Below are 16991 nucleotides of genomic sequence, written 5' to 3'. Positions count from 1 at the left end.
TGAAAGCATGGGAGAGTAAGGACTTTCATACATGGCGGCAAATCCATAAAAAAAAAAAAGCGTTTTCGGTGCATCCGGTGTCTAAAATAAATGAAGTGTATAAAAGCTATGTTTTTTTTTAAAGTTCTAAGATTGTTTTTTGCGCACATTCTAGCACTGCAGAATAAAATTCTCTTTAAGTTCTTCCGTTTGCAGATTTCATTTAGTTGGCAGCTTTGAAGTTCAATTTAGTGTCGTTGACATTCTTAGAGCAAAGGACACCAGGTGGGAAGAGGCTTCAGATATTGCCATTGAAAGATCCTTATGGAGACAGATTCCCGCCCAATGCTTAGAGCAATTAAGCTACATAATTAAATTTATAAACATGCAAGCCCCTCGTCAATTCATTTAAATATATAGATATTTAGAAGACAGCATCCTTTTATGGCAAAACTTTTAAGCGAAAATAAAATTGGCTTGATCTAAATAAAGAACTTCGGAGACGCGTATTTGTTTTCTCATTCTTAAAAGATTTACTACAATATATAGGTCTGTGCTGCAATCACCACCGGAACCTGATCATTAGAAGTTTGAATTTAAAAGGATCTTGTGCACTTTGCAATTGTGCAAAAAAAAAAGCTTTTCAGGCGGCATGACAAATTCCTGTCAGACACGATCTTCAGGAAGCGAATATATGACAAACGTGTTTAAGTTTGGTGTTGAGTCATTACCAGTCACTTAGCCAATATTACCAGTGACTTAGCCAATCAGAAATGGTTGTTGCATGTAGACGTGATTTTTTATTTCGTTGCCTGGAGGAAGGGAGTCTCTTTAGTGTAAGTCATCAATACACTTATAGGAAATTACTTTTCAGAAAGATTCAGAGAGAAATTATCTAGGAAAGACAAAAGTGGAACGATATTGGACTTATCGACTATTCAATTTCCTAAAAATATGTAGAGAAAAGAAAAAAGATAGAGAAATCAAAATATTAATCACGAACAAATTTATGACACGCCCATGAAACTTTTGCACAGTATTAAAGTAAGCGCCCCCCCCCCCCCCCGTAACAATTCTTCTCACAAATTACTCAATCATCCTACTCTCATTCGTCTCTCTATTACTTTACCTTCAGATACCAACGCAGCACTAACATCTTAGTTTAAGATACACCTTCAATACTGTTATGGAGTGTATAAAGTACTTTTTTTTTTTAAACAATAGAAAGACAGGAAGTGGAATGGTGGGATAGAGAGAAGAATTGAATGGAGACAATGAAATGGTGGGATAGAGAGAAGAATTGAATGGAGACAATGGAATGGTGGGATAGAGAGAAGAATTGAATGGAGACAATGGAATGGCGGGATAGATAGAAGACTTGAATGGAGACAATGGAATGGTGGGATAGAGAGAAGAGTTCAATGGACACAATAGAATGGTGGGATAGAGAGAAGACTTGAATGGACACAATGGAATGTTTGGATAGAGAGAAGAGTTGAATGGACACAATGGAATGTTGGGATCGAGAGAAGAGTTGAATGGACACAATGGAATGGTGGGATAGAGAGAAGACTTAATAATAGTAACAATCTTTGAGCAGTTTGTCTGTTCTATTGTGTTCTCATTGACATGATATCACTATGGAGATTGTGTCCATTTGTACAACAGCAAACCTTTAAATAGCAACATTCATTGATTGAAGGACATTTAATCTCTAGTTAGTAGGCTTAGGAATTCTGTATTTCTTTTATATTTTGTTTACTCTACAGTCTTCATGTTCCGGATGTTCCTTCAGAATTGAAGATCTATAACGTCACAGCCCAAACCTTCTCACAGGACTGCGGGGGGATGGTGGCGGCAGGGTTTGAATCCGGGAACACTGAGACGACTGTTACGAGGACATAATGAGCGACATGGCATCCATCTTGGTATGGTTTAGTAAAGAGAATGGTTGTAATGATTTCTTGGCTTCTTTAAATCAACATAACATCAGTATCTTATCAAATACATCTATATCTTATCAAATTCATCAGTATCTTATTAAATACATCTATATCTTATCTTAACACAAGGTAAAAACAAGCAAAAAAAAAGCTTATCTAACGGGAAAGAGATCCGTCCTTAAACTATATCTACCAAATAATGTACAAGTTATTTCCCTTATTCGATATCAAACCAAATAATTACATTACCAAATATTTATTGACTTATTGAGTATTTTTGTTTATTGATTCGTGTTTTTGCTAGGTGCAATAACTGTTTAAAGTATCAACTTGATCGCAGAATGTGCGAGGGAGAAATAGCGTTAACAATTATTTTAGGGGACTAAACACGACAAATTTAGCCGTATCCGTGAATACTGAAGAATAAGTTTACTTCGTTGGTATTAAATAAAATAATCAATTACCAGTAATCGATTGACTCATTAGTTCCTTTTTATTTTATTGATTCATGTCTTGTCTATGCCAATGGATAATTGTGCGAAGTTTCAACTTGATCCGAGAATGGTTGTGGGAGAAATAACGTGTACACACTTTTACCAGACAGACAGACAGACAGAGTGAGTTGAATTAAGCTTTGTAATAAAAAATGTCCAAGACTTACCTGGAAGTGGTAAGTAAGCATTTGGAAGACTGTTAGTGCGAGGTCTCTGGGCGAGCTGTATGTCCAGGTTCAGCTTGGGGCGTGGTCTGTTCTTGAACGAGGAAGAACGCGAGTGCGGGGCGGAGTGGGGAGCGTCAAGCTTGGAAGCGGAATGGAAGAAATTATCGTCGTCAGGAATCCTTTCTCCTTCAATGAGGATGTCCATATAACGGACATCCATGATGGAACTACACACCTGTAATGAGACCAATACAAATACATACGTGTAATACAGAATTTGAAGTACACGTCTATTGTGGTACATTTTGATATACACATTTATTGTGGTACATTTTGATATGCACATTTATTGTGGTACATTTTGATATACACATTTATTGTGGTACATTTTGAAATGCAAATTTATTGTGGCACATTTTGAACTGCACATCTATTTTTATGATATAACTCGATCAGAACCTATTGTGGCACATTTTGAAATACACATCTATTGAGGCATAATTTGAAACAGTTGATTCATGCATTGACAAACACAAATACCTAGAAAACAAATATTAAAATATCTCGTAATAAAAGGAGACGTCCAAAAGAACACTATTTAAAACAAATATAATAAAAAACCAAGAAAAACAAAAGCTTATATTGAATAAAGGGAGAGCACCGTCCAATAGTTGCCATATATATAAATATTGCTTGGTTTATCCCCCTTTCCAGCTAAAACACAATTTATTACCCCCATTTGATTAACTAATTAATTACTTTTTTTTTATTGATTCACGTGTTGTCATTGACAATGCATAATTGTGCGAAATTTCATCTTGATACGAGAATGGGAAGTGGCAGAACAAAAGTGTAAAAGAATCTACCCAGACAGACTCACACAGTGTTTTAAGATAAGCTTCGGTAAATGTGGAAACGAGCAAATATATAGGAAGTAGGCCTACAAGAAATTCAAAGAAATAATAACTATAAAGCTTCTGCTTTACATATGGGCTTTATATTGTGGAGAGTGACACATAAAATAGAACTAGTTCTCTTGTATTTAAGTTTTAAAACTTTTAAAAGAGTTTTGTAGTATTTACATAAAAGATTGTCATTATATATAGGTTCTACAATACGAAAGTTAGCAAATGGATTGAAACTACACAGAGTGAAGTGAGTAATAAAAGAACACACTAGGTCTGTCTACATCGATTCGATACCTCGCAGTAGACACATCGAGTTTTTTTTGTCTTGGCTTCAAGTGTTTCCTAAGTCTCTCAATACCAGGGAAGCAATTTGCGAGTATCGTGAGCAGTGTAAGCCTTAGCAGTGCGCGGGTCCCTGGCTGAGTGTCATGTCAGGGCCACGAATATTTGTACAATGGGCTGACGGTGACAAACCGACAAAAGATTCTGTTTACCGCGGAGCCTGGGGGTGGCTGACCTACTTTCCACCCCCTCGCCGCATGTGACATGGCCACATTTAATGAAACATAAATAATGTTAAATTCGCAGCAAGCAGAAGTGGATTCTGGAAAATTCTCATACGCAAATGTGATAAAATTAATCAACTATTTTTATTACAAGAAAATAAAATATTTAGCTGAATTCAAAGTCACAATGAATACAAAGAGAGGAAAGCAATTATAATACACACATATTTAACATAAACATAAAACACCAGAGAAGCCGACATGCTTAGCTCGGTGAGATACCACGCCAGCCGATAAATATTTAGGCACCTAAATTTATAGAATAGCTCTATGATGTCGGATTGATGTGTCCAACAGTTCTATTGCCCAAAGTTTCACTCAAAATTCCACAGAGATGGCTCTGCACAAGCACACCTTCTCCCAGACCTTGTCTCCCCCCTCCCCCCTATATACACACTCATTCACATTTTTGTTCTCCCCACCCCCTCCCCCAATCCTTTAACTCATTCCCTCCTACACACAGATTAAAAAAAAAAACAAAAAAAAACTATATGACTTCAAGCACACTATGAAAGTGATTAGCGCTATTTAATATTATGTCTGATATAAAAAAGGAAGCACGCTATATATTTGTTATGCTTTATCGTCTGCTAAATCAAAGAATTGTTCGTGACGTTGAATCCATTTAATCTTTTTATCTTTCACAATTTAGTGACGCGTTACTCGGCGAGGTTGACGAAGGGAAGCTACTCTTATTTTCTTCTGTTTACAATTCTTTTGATACAGAGTTTTCTTTTCCTGATGTTTGAGCGCCATATCTAGCTAGACTGCTAGACTAAATACAACTTGATAGGGCAAGAAATGAGATTTCGCAACTTTTCTTTCCCAGATACATCGGATTACTTTAGCCAGTTGGTTATTGGATTACGTTACAGTAATTGAAATATAAACGTGAAAAAAATATACACTCGCACTCAATGTGACGTCAAATTGTGACATTTGGTACTTGAAATCAATGTCGCCCGTAAAACGCTTGCAGTGACAACTCAAAAGTAGGTCATGACGTTTGTAGAGGTCATCCGAAGTAGTTCGAATACACATACAAGCTAAACACTCACACTCACCACGTGCGCGAACTGATGGTGACCGAAACACACGTATCTTAAGTATACACACACACACACACACACATCCGAACACACACATTTTGTTATAGGCCTACAGCCTCGAGAGTTAAACAGTAAGCCAGCTAACCAACCCCAAGCCACCAAACAACCAATACATCAACTAGTCATCCAACCAGGGCATAAGCATAGGCAAACTAGGCAGCCGTCTAGGGCCTCCGATTGGTGGGGGCCACACGCAGAACTCAGAAAATTTATATTTTTAGAGAAAAAATTACGAAACATGAATCAAATCTCAAATAGAACTCTATGGCTCTATGTCTACATATCCGGTGCCTAAATATCCGGTGCCTAAACTTCCAGACACCATGTCTACTAGCCTCGCTCCAGCCTCAAGCGTCTACTATGATTCAAGGTTTAGATCTACCTGTTAGACTACATATGTTAGAAGCTCTTCACTGCTTGTGAAATGTGGAAACGTTATTTCTAGAATGGTGATCATGAATCGTCCAGGAAGCACATTCGAGCTATATATATATATATATGAATGTAACTTTAAAAAAAAAAAATTTAGATATAGGATGGTTTTTAATTCTATGCGTATTTTCGGTCTTAATTTTTAATTTCATTTTGGGGTTACCCAGTTCACTTCAATGGACCTCATTCACCAATCGTAAACAAACAACATTAAGTCACGTGATAATATTGATAAAACAACGAAAAAAACTGTCACGTGATAGCCACTGTGTATTAAAATTAGATCGTAATTTGTAAAGAAGAGATAGAGAATCACATGGCTAAATGTTGTTTGTTTACGATTGGTAAATGAGGTCCATTACCTAAGGCCGTTCTAATCCAACCAAAAAAACCAATCGACCCTTAGGGTTCAAGGTCAGAGGTTGAACAATAAAAAAATGGATTTATTAAAAACAACGTCATATGAAAAAAAAGCAGCGGCGTTGCAAGAGGAGTGCGGGTAAAGGTGTGTGGAGCTCACCGGGTATCAGTTATCAGAGGTGACACCCAAATGGGGTAAAAACATTCCACGTGTTAAATCCTTAGCAAGAGTGGAAAGATATCTACAGCGAATTAGGAGACTCAGCAGACTCCAGTCATTCACTTACAGGTTCTAAATGAAGCTTGAAACCAAAATAAAATTACGTTTCTTTAAGGTGGTCAATACAAAGTGTTCAGTTTGCAATCACAACGATAGCGCGAATGTTGAACGGCCGGGACAATGACCAAAGTTCATTTACTAGTCCACTGATTGAGACATGTGACTTGAGACGTTACCGAGACACATTATCTAGACACAATACTGAAACATTACTGAGTCATATTACACAGTCATATTACTGAAACATATTACTGACTACTGAGCAGGGCCGGTCCTACAGATTGCGGGGCCCTATGCGAAACGGATTGCGCGGGGCCTCGTCTGGGTAGGGATAAGGATAATAAGTGAAAATTAAAATTTTTTGTTAGAAAATAAATTCGTCTTTGCATTTTATTCGTACTTTACTAAGTGCAAAATCACGATCAAATTAACTTTACGAGCCATCTACAATAGAAGGTAGATTTCCAACATAAAGCCGATAAACATTCAGATCTGCCTTTTAGATTTACTATCGACTAGCAAAATATCGCTTTTGATTTTGTTTAAGAGATCGAGATAGATTTAGATCTATATTTAAATGCCACTGACTATTACAGTAAATTAAGAAGTAGAACTTACTGTTTTGGTTAAAATTCGCCCTATTATTTTTAGTAAATGAAAGCTGACAATGCCGTTTTTTTTATATCGCGAGTAGGATTGCCGTTTTCAAATTGAATGACACCCGAAATTACATTTTATTTTCTATTTTTCAGGATATTTTTAATAATTTCAGGAGATTTTCTTGACTTTTTTCGTATACTTTGCAATTTCATGAAATTCCAGGAGCTCCTGGAAAACAGAAGACCGCGGAAACCATGTTATAAGTTAGAATGTTTTAATTTAATAATTTACAACTAGAGGTAGCGCGGGGTATGAAAGTGCAGGGCCCACTGCGGCCGCATAGGTTGCAGTGCCCTAAGACCGGCCCTGCTACTGAGTCATGTTATTGAGGCATATTAGGAAGACATATTAGCTATATACAACTTGTGAGCAGTGGCGCCGTAAGACCTAAATTCTATGTGGGCAAAGTGAATTTAGCGAGGCCCTGTAGAGGCGCCTACATTTTCGGCACTTCAACGGCGATGCCAAAATAACGGAGTACCAAAACGTTAATTCTTGTTAATGTAATGACTAAACTTTCATGCGCGAAACCCCTCGAACCGTAAGGACGTGGTCGCTCGCCAAGGCACCTACGCTAGGCGCCGCCTCTGCATGTGAATTTGGACCACATTCTTTAATTTCTCTTTCTCCTACAGAAGTGTTTCACTCCTACTATTGTTTACTGAACTTCACCCATGGCGCAGGCCGCAGTCCGTCCACGTAGTAAAGCTGGTGTTGACATCCAGAGAAATCCCTCGCCCTCGCCACGCTCACAGACACACTCACAGACACACTCACAGACACACTCACAGACACACTCACAGACACACTCAGAGACACGCTCACAGACACACTCACAGTCACTCCCACAGACACGCTCACAGACACACTCAGAGACACGCTCACAGACACACTAACAGACACGCTCACAGACACGCTCACAGACACACTCAGAGACACACTCACAGACACACTCAGAGACACGCTCACAGACACACTCACAGACACGCTCAAAGACACACTCACAGACACACTCACAGACACGCTCACAGACACACTCACAGACACGCTCACAGACACACTCACAGACACGCTCACAGACACGCTCAAAGACACACTCAGAGACACGCTCAAAGACACGCTCACAGACACACTCACAGACACACTCAGAGACACGCTCAAAGACACACTCAGAAACAAGCTCACAGACACGCTCACAGACACACTCAGAGACACGCTCACAGACACGCTCACAGACACACTCAGAAACACGCTCACAGACACGCTCAGAGACACACTCAGAGACACGCTCACAGACACACTCAGAAACACGCTCACAGACACGCTCAGAGACACACTCAGAGACACGCTCACAGACACGCTCACAGACACACTCAAAGACACACTCACAGACACACTCAGAGACACGCTCAAAGACACACTCAGAAACACGCTCACAGACACGCTGACAGACACACTCACAGACACGCTCAAAGACACACTCAGAGACACGCTCACAGACACGCTCACAGACACACTCACAGTTTCATATTGATCTTAGTTACATTTAAACTGTTTGTCATTATATTCCAACGTTTTATATTGAATCCTTATAGTTATAACTATTGCAGCATATATGTACTGCACTTGAATACATAACATGCAGTATATTCTTTAAAGTATTTTTCCCCTCCTTTATGAAGTTGGTATTAAACCATAAAAGCAATAACTTTGCTCTCAATAACTTATGAATGCTAATAATAATAATAATAATAATTATATAATAATACTAACAATAATTCTATTTATAAAGTGCTGCTAACAAACATAATGTAAGCTGAAGTCACTATAATAGATGATAATAGATGATAGATAAAAATTATTTTTTTCCTTGCCCAATCCCCCCCCCCTTCAAAACAAAAAATCCTACTTAAGCGCATGAATAGGAATACTCAGCAGAATATATCAAATTCTAATTATAGATCTATATATCCAGACCCCTCGAAGACGCCACATTTACTTAACTCTCTTGTCTTATCTTATATATTACAGACGTTACTTCAAAAAAGAAGATAATCACGTCCTACGCATTTCATGTGTCAATCTAGTCACGCATGTTAATCAATGACCTAAACTCTGCTAAGTCGTTGGCTTTCCTGGCTGATTCAGGCAACCTATTCCATTCTCTAATGGCAATAGGGAAGAAGGAGCACTGGTACGAATTAGTTCTAGTGTATGGAATAAGAAATGTGTCTTTCTGAGTATTCTATTAGGTTTTGTTTTTCTATTTGTAAGTTATGAAGACATGTGGGAATACCCGCTGACGTACGTCTGTTCAAGATATAGAATGTCTAGACCTCCATACCGAATTTAATTAGAAAGATTTTTTTTTTATTTTGAAAACTCATAATGGTCAAACCAGAGTTTTCTCAATGTGACCGATTTTTATCTCGCACCTTTTCCCCAAGGATATACATAAACTGTCAAATTTCTAGGAAAATCGTCAATGCCGTTTTTGAAATCCGTGTCCAGGCAAATTCTAGGTTTAGGCAAATTCCAGGTGTAGGTAAATTCCAGGTTTAGGCAAATACCAGGTTTAGGCAAATTCCAGGTTTAGGCAAATTCCAGGTTTAGCCCATGAAGAGTTTTCAAGACGATTAGAGGAATTAGAAGAAAAAAAAGGTTGTCCGTAGGCTAATATATTTTATAGACAGTTTGGGATAAGCCATATGAATGAAATCAAACCTGAAGAGTATCTAACTAGGCTAAACTAACAAGTTCGCTCGGAGACCTATCCAGTATGGGGGATGACCCACATGCCAAAGAGATCCTTCTTTTTCTGGGGAGTTTTAAAGAAAACAGCGTAAAAAGAGGTACCCCCTGAAGCGCTTTGAAGATCAATTTAGGCGTCAGTTTGCCTTCACCGGAATAGAGACAAGCAGTTAGAACACGTGGTTTCTGAATAAGCTGAAAGACTCACACTTTGGCACCCCACCCCCGACCACAAAAAAAAAAAAAAACCTTACCGAAAACCTGCGCAGACGGCGAATAGAGAACTTATATAGACCCTCGGCGAACAACGGCTTTGTATCAGTGGTGACGAAATATACAGAACGCAACTAATCATCGCAGTCACATGACTGCAAGCATCTTTAAATCATCGAAAGTCTGAAAACAGGCAAGTGCAGTACGATGGTCGACAACGATGCTTGATATGACATCATTTCCGTTTTTATTGCTGTTTTTACAAAGCTTATATATCAACTCACTCTGTCTGTCTGTCTGTCTGGTAAAAGTGTGTACACGTTATTTCTCCCACACCCATTCTCGGATCAAGTTGAAACTACGAACAATTATTCATCGGCATAGACAAGACATGAATATAATAAAAAGAAATTAACCAATTAATCGATTAATTAATGGTAATTATTTTTTTTGTTTGATATCAACTAATCCTTCAGTGCTTACAGATATTGCTAAATTTGTTGGGTTTAATCTCCCTAAATAATTGTTAACGCTATTTCTCCCTCACTCATTCTCTAATCAAATTGATACTTTAAACAATTATTTACGTTACCTAACTAAACATGAATCAATTAAAAGCAAATCAATTAGTCAATTAATTATTGGTGATTAATTATTTTGTTTGATATAGAATAAGGGAAATAGCTTGTATATTATTAATAGATATAGTTTTAAGGACGGAGTTCTTCCCCTTTAGAAAGCTTTGTTTTTTTTTTAAAGAATTTTTTATATTTTGCTTGCTATTGTTGCCGTTAGATGCTTTGATACTAACTTTCTTGTATTGATGTACTTTGAAGCTTGGCGTTTCGGTAGCACTTTATTTAGAGCCCTAAATTGAGGCGCTAAATAGTTTAGATAAATGTTCATTAACCATGTCCCTCTAAAGATTAATACATGTGTGGACAAAAACGGAGTGCGCCTACAAAGCAAGACTTTCTTTTTAGTGCTGCGTTTTTTAATCTCCGCACTGGAGCGGTGTTTGCTTCGGCGTCTTACATTTTGGCACTATGTGTTTTAGACAATTATTCGATACTAGTCGACCCACGGCGTAGCATACGCCGCTATTTTGCAGGGCCGCCTTAGGCCACTGTAACCTATGCGACCGCAGTAGGTCCCGCACTTTCATAGGACCCTCTCCAATTCTAGGTGTAAATTATTAAATGAAACCATTTTATATATTTTCCGCGGCCTCCCGATTTACTAGGAGCGCCCGGAAATTTCCTGAAATTGCTAAATATACGAAAAAGTCATGGAAATCTCCTGAAATTATTAAAATCTTCTTGAAAACTCATAAAAATCTCCTGAAATATATAGACAAAAATTGTCATTTTGGGGTGTCATACAATAAGGAAAATGCCAATCCTACTCGCGATAAAAAAACGGCATTATTCAATACCCGCAATTGTGGAATCTAGTGAACGAAGCTTCTCGCACCTCAAACTAATGAAGAATTACATGAGGTCAACAATTCTAGTTGATAGATTGAAACATTTGGTAATTCTTGCTATTGAGCGTGATCTAAGTAGGAAACAGAATTTGTATGATATACTGTATGACTTCGCTACACGCAAGGCTCGTAAAGTATTCCTGTTCTTAGTAAAGAATTTATTTTCTCTCTGCAAACTTTTAATTTTCATATATTATCCGTATCCCTTTCCAAACTGGGCTCCGCGCAATCCGTTTCTCACAGGGCCCCTCAATGGTTAAGTCCGGCCATGCTATTTAGTGAAGGGTGAATACAAAGATTACTTGTTCTCCCCCCCCCCCCCCCACCTTTTTTTCGACGCGAAAGTTACGTGGGGTAACTCTAGTTCGACTTGTAGAAATATAAGAGTTATCTTTCCATGATGCATGTCTCGCATGGTCGGGCGACGAAGAGAATTATATATATATATATATATATATAGATAGATAGATAGATAGATAGATAGATAGATAGATAGATAGATAGATAGATAGATAGATAGTCATATCATTCCCAACGGAAGTTATACACTTATTGGTTCTCCTTTTTTCCCTGAGCTCTTCAAATTCAAAGTCTGGAACTTTTTAAACTCCGTAGCTATTCTCTCTCTCCCTCAGCCACATTGTGCCGTAACTAATTAAAGTATGCAGGACTTGTAATTTACCAAAAAAAAAATAAAAAAATAAATCTGTCGTTGAAAGAGGTAAACACAAGTTCATCAACTAACAACCATCATTTCAAGAAAAAAATGAATTAGTGGAGTAGCTAGATTCAGGCAAAATGGCATTGCCATGTCCAGTGCGCTCACTTCATCAAAAGCAACAAAGGAGCTCCACACACACAGAATGTCGTAAACACGGTAACTCTTGGAGACGCAGAGGGGTTAAACCAAATAATAACTGAACCTTCAAGTGCCAATCACAGAGTTATATACAATGTAAGATGAAGTCTTGAGAGGCTCGCAGTTGGAGATCATGTGACTGAGCCAAAAATAGCTGAAAAGCAGATGATTGTTAATTAAAACCAATACCTTGGAGATGTCAACATGGCAACAAAGCATTCCCCCTTCAGCCCCGCCCCCCCCTTCTATATATCTATTTTCAATGACGCATTATAGATTTTTTTAAAACAAAAAACAATTCGTTACACATTCGTTTTGTTTTGAATATTCAGACTCTAGCTATGATTTAGCCATGACTGTAGGCAAATCTAGCTAATTCAACATAGCAATAAAATATAAATACAAAGAAATGAAACAAAAAGACAAATCATCCTAGTGTTTTGCAAGTTTTGACAATGCTTAATGCTAGCTTTACTTTTCTCAAGTTCATGGCCAGACAAGTCAAACAAAATGGTGGACGTTTGTCGGAAACAGAAAAAAATTGAGTCATTTAAAAAATAATAACACAAATGTGGTGGGCCCCATCCGAACCAAAATGTTCTTTTTTTAAAAAAAAATAAAACATGAAGTGATACGTGAGTATCTAGGCCACGGGTTTTCAACCTGTGGGTCGCGACCCCTTTGGGGGTCGATTGACGATTTGCCAGGGGTCGCCTAAGACCATCGAAAAAATGAACAATGAATTGTTTTTGTCCATTCTTCTATTGCTGTGTGTGTATGCGGAGGGGGTGGGGGTCTCGGCAGAGTGGGGGGTTGCAAAAAGGGGTCGCCGAGCCTAAAAGGTTGAGAACCGCTGATCTAGGCTATATCTAAAAAAGTTTAGCGAAAGAATCGAGAACAAGATTTAAAGTAGAAAACAACACTACACTATAACATGTTTGACAACTAGACAAAACTTCGATATATTCATGAAAGAAAATAAGACTTTTATTTTTATTGCATAGTCTATTTCAAACTCTGTAGTGAGATTAAAAAAACAAACTATTCCTGGCTGACTTCCTCTGCTTTAGGACTGTACCGCAGATCTATACACATACATGTATATACAATACATACAATCTACAATAGGCTACTAAGTTTATATACAATCTACAATACTAAGCACAGACCTATATATAAAGGCAGTAGTTAGTAAATGTAGCCTCAAGAAATATGCTAAAATAAACATTAACAAGTCATACGGTGACTTTGGAGACTTTGGTGTAAACCGGTGTACACAATACGGAAGCATTGACAAACTATACATTTTTTAAAGAAAATAATTTATAATAATTTGTGTGCACTTTTTGTAATCACTTATAATCAAATGAAATATCGAAGAACAATCAAAGAATAGATTACTCTGAATTAGTCTGAATTACCTTTAATATAAACACCTACAATTAGTTTTATGACTGCTCTAGCGGTCGACCAAAAATAAAAATGATAAAACAAAACCGAAAGAAATCATTTTTTTTCTAGGAGTGGTATGTAAAAAAAAGTGTCAGATTTGACAAATGTGTTAATCTAATAGCGGCTGATATACCATTTATGTTCTTTTATGGTTTTGCCTCAATGCATACAAATGATCCACTTAGAGTCATTCAAAACACTTGCAAATCTAGAACAATCATAACAATAAAAATGTCGAATAATACGAGTCTTTTTTTTATCTAAGAGTTTTTTTTTCTGCCCTTCATTCAAACAGGTATTAAGACACTAAGACACTACGACACTAAGACACTACGACACTAAGACACTAAGACACTAAGACTATCGATGCATCGATCCCCTCAATCAAACTTGTTTCTTAGCGTCTTCGGGATAAAAAAAAAACAGCGAACAATTGGTGAGGAAATAATTTGTCACGTTGGGCAATACACGAACTGACATGGCACTCTGACCTTCTCAGAGAGAGAAAGAGAGAGAGAGGAAAAATACTAGAAAGAGGAGAGAGAAGGGAGGATATACGAGTGAGAGAAAAAGAGAGGCATGTAAGAGTTGAGAACAAAAGACAATTAATAAGTAACAGAGAGTCAGTGTTTGAGAGAGAGAGAGAGAGAAAGAAATGGAGGATAGGTGAGACAAAGAGAGAGAGAAAGAAAGAATAAGAAAGTGTGATAAAGACAGAACGTGTGTGTGTGAAAGAAAGAGAGAGCATTATGTATCTATAACTTTCTACTGAAAGAAATGACCACAATTATTCCGGGGAGGGGGGGTATGGTGTAGACAAAACGTGTCAGCGAACTTAACTTTTGAACTGATAAGAATTATTTATGGAGTGATAGAGACTTCAGATATGAGAAGCGCTTGACGAGCGTTTTATTGACGAGTTTTATAGTATACTGTAACTCAAGATATTTTACAATCTATACTGTAACTCAATCTATACTGTAACTCAAGATATTTGACAATCTGTACTGTAACTCAAGATCTTTTACAATCTATACTGTAACTCAAGACTTTCACAATCTATACTGTAACTCAAGATCTTTAACAATTTATACTGTAACTCAATCTATACTGTAACTCAAGATATTTGACAATCTAAACTGTAACTCAATCTATACTGTAACTCAAGATATTTGACAATCTATTCTGTAACTCAAGATCTTTCACAATTTATACTGTAACTCAATCTATACTGTAACTCAATCTATACTGTAACTCAAGCTATACTGTAATTCAACACCTTTTACAATCTATACTGTAACTCAAGATATTTCACAATCTATTCTGTAACTCAAGATCTTTCACAATTTATACTATAACTCATGATATTTCACAATCTATTCTGTAACTCAAGATCTTTCACAATCTATTCTGTAACTCAAGATCTTTCACAATCTATTCTGTAACTCAAGATCTTTCACAATCTATTCTGTAACTCAAGATCTTTCACAATCTATTCTGTAACTCAAGATCTTTCACAATCTATTCTCATTTCTGTAACTCAAGATCTTTCACAATCTATTCTCATTTCTGTAACTCAAGATCTTTTACAATCTCACTAATTCCATGGTAGTTGGACTTGATGCTGACTAAGCCCCCCCCCCCCCTTTCCCTTTCACCGGTTACTTCCTATTCACCAATTCCTAACCTCGCTTGTAGTCCAATTCAAACCAAGTCTAAAGGCGACATAAAGCATGCACAATGCACAATGACAACTTGAACAACCTAAATATAATGCGTAGGTAGTAGGACAGAAAACAAAAAGTGTATAATAGTAGGACTTGAATCAAATTAAATGTATTTTGTTCTGTTTACAATGTCTCCCTCCCTACCCCTCCCCTTCTCTCTCCTCAACTTATTCTCAAACCTTTCTCTTTTTCTCATTTACTTAACAGAAACTAAAAACGCAAAATACCTAGGTGTTATAATAAATGAAAAACTGTCATGGAATCCACATATTGATGAAACTATCAAAAAATTAAACAAAGCATTAAGGATTATTAAAAGAAATTTCTATAAATCAAATAAGAACATAAAACTAAAATGTTATTTAACCTTAGTTAGGCCAATAATAGAATATGCATCCTCTGTTTGGGACCCCTCAACTCAAGAAAACATTAAGAAACTGGAACAGACACAAAAGAGAGTAGTGAGATTCATAACAAAACGAATATTCACATTTGACTAGAGTAACACCTTTAGTAAAATCACTAAATTTAGAAAGCCTTCAGGACAGAAGACTCAAAAGTAAAATAACAATTATACATAAAACACTGAACTATAATCTTCAAATACAGAAACAAAATTTAATAAAATACTCAGAAAGACACAAAGATAAAGGCACATTCCTCGTCCCATATGCTAGGACAAATTTGTACAAATGCTCTTTCTTCCCTAGTGCTATTACATCATGGAATGGGTTGCCTGAACTGGCCAGGAAAACCAGTGACTTGGCAGAATTTAAGTCATTGGTTAATATGCATGACTAAATGCATGACGCGTAGGACGTAATCATCTTCTTTTTCTGAAGTAGCGCCTGTATTATATAAGATAAGATCATCTTTCTCCCTCTCTCTCTCTCCTTTACGTTTTCTCTTTCTCTAAGCTTTCTGTCTCTTTTCGATCTCCAACTCAATTCTTTCTCCGTCGCTCTCTCGTTTCTCTACACATTCTCTTTTACTCTACTCTTTCTATCTACTTTTCTCTTCTATTTCAACCTCTCCTATTTTTTCCATCTCTTCTCTTTCTCTCTCTCTATCTACCGATTACTCTTTCTTCCTGAGTTCCTCAGTTTGATTCTAATAGTGAATGATTATCTATGATTGAAACGAAATCTTCACACTAATTCAGGCATTTCCTTTTGTACATTGGACATTTTCATACATGGCGGAAAAACTATAAATAGCCAGCTTTTTGGTATCCGGTGTACAAGTTTAAGGAAGCCTTGAGAAGCTAGGTTTTTATTTATAATTTTACACGCTATTTAACAGTCCGTAGAATCATCCAATTTTCTGAGATCTAGTACAAAGTAATTGGAGGAAGTACTAGACTTTTACTCTATGACTAAAAAACTTTAAAAATAAGAAAAAATAAGATGGACAACTAGCTAGCGGCAATGAAGGAGATCTGATACGAAGATCAGCTGCCAGTCTGCCAAGAATTAATATTCACATTTTAGCTCAGTTCTTTTGTTGTTTTTTTTTAGTTGGCAGCATAAAAGTTCAATTCGACGTCCTTGACATTGTTAAGTTTATTGCGAAATTCTCCTATAGATAAAGTACTTAAAGGAAAGT

General features: G+C 37.0%; 1 protein-coding gene across 3 annotated transcripts in view; it reads right to left on the bottom strand.

The window, feature by feature from the left end:
• The window catches only part of LOC106071663 (GTP-binding protein RAD-like), a 91861-nt gene that overhangs the window by 13464 nt on the left and 61406 nt on the right, over positions 1–16991 (bottom strand). For all 3 annotated transcript variants that reach the window (XM_056035877.1, XM_056035876.1, XM_056035875.1), the window contains one exon: positions 2584–2818. In XM_056035877.1, the coding sequence (XP_055891852.1) occupies positions 2584–2803 (220 nt within the window). In that variant the 5' untranslated portion in view covers positions 2804–2818. The remainder of the gene's footprint in view (positions 1–2583; positions 2819–16991) is intronic.

This window comes from Biomphalaria glabrata, chromosome 7, assembly GCF_947242115.1.
Source record: "Biomphalaria glabrata chromosome 7, xgBioGlab47.1, whole genome shotgun sequence".
NCBI classification, from domain to species: domain Eukaryota; kingdom Metazoa; phylum Mollusca; class Gastropoda; family Planorbidae; genus Biomphalaria; species Biomphalaria glabrata.
The sequence above is the reverse complement of the archived record's forward strand: the minus strand, read 5'-3'. Positions and strand labels throughout refer to the sequence as shown.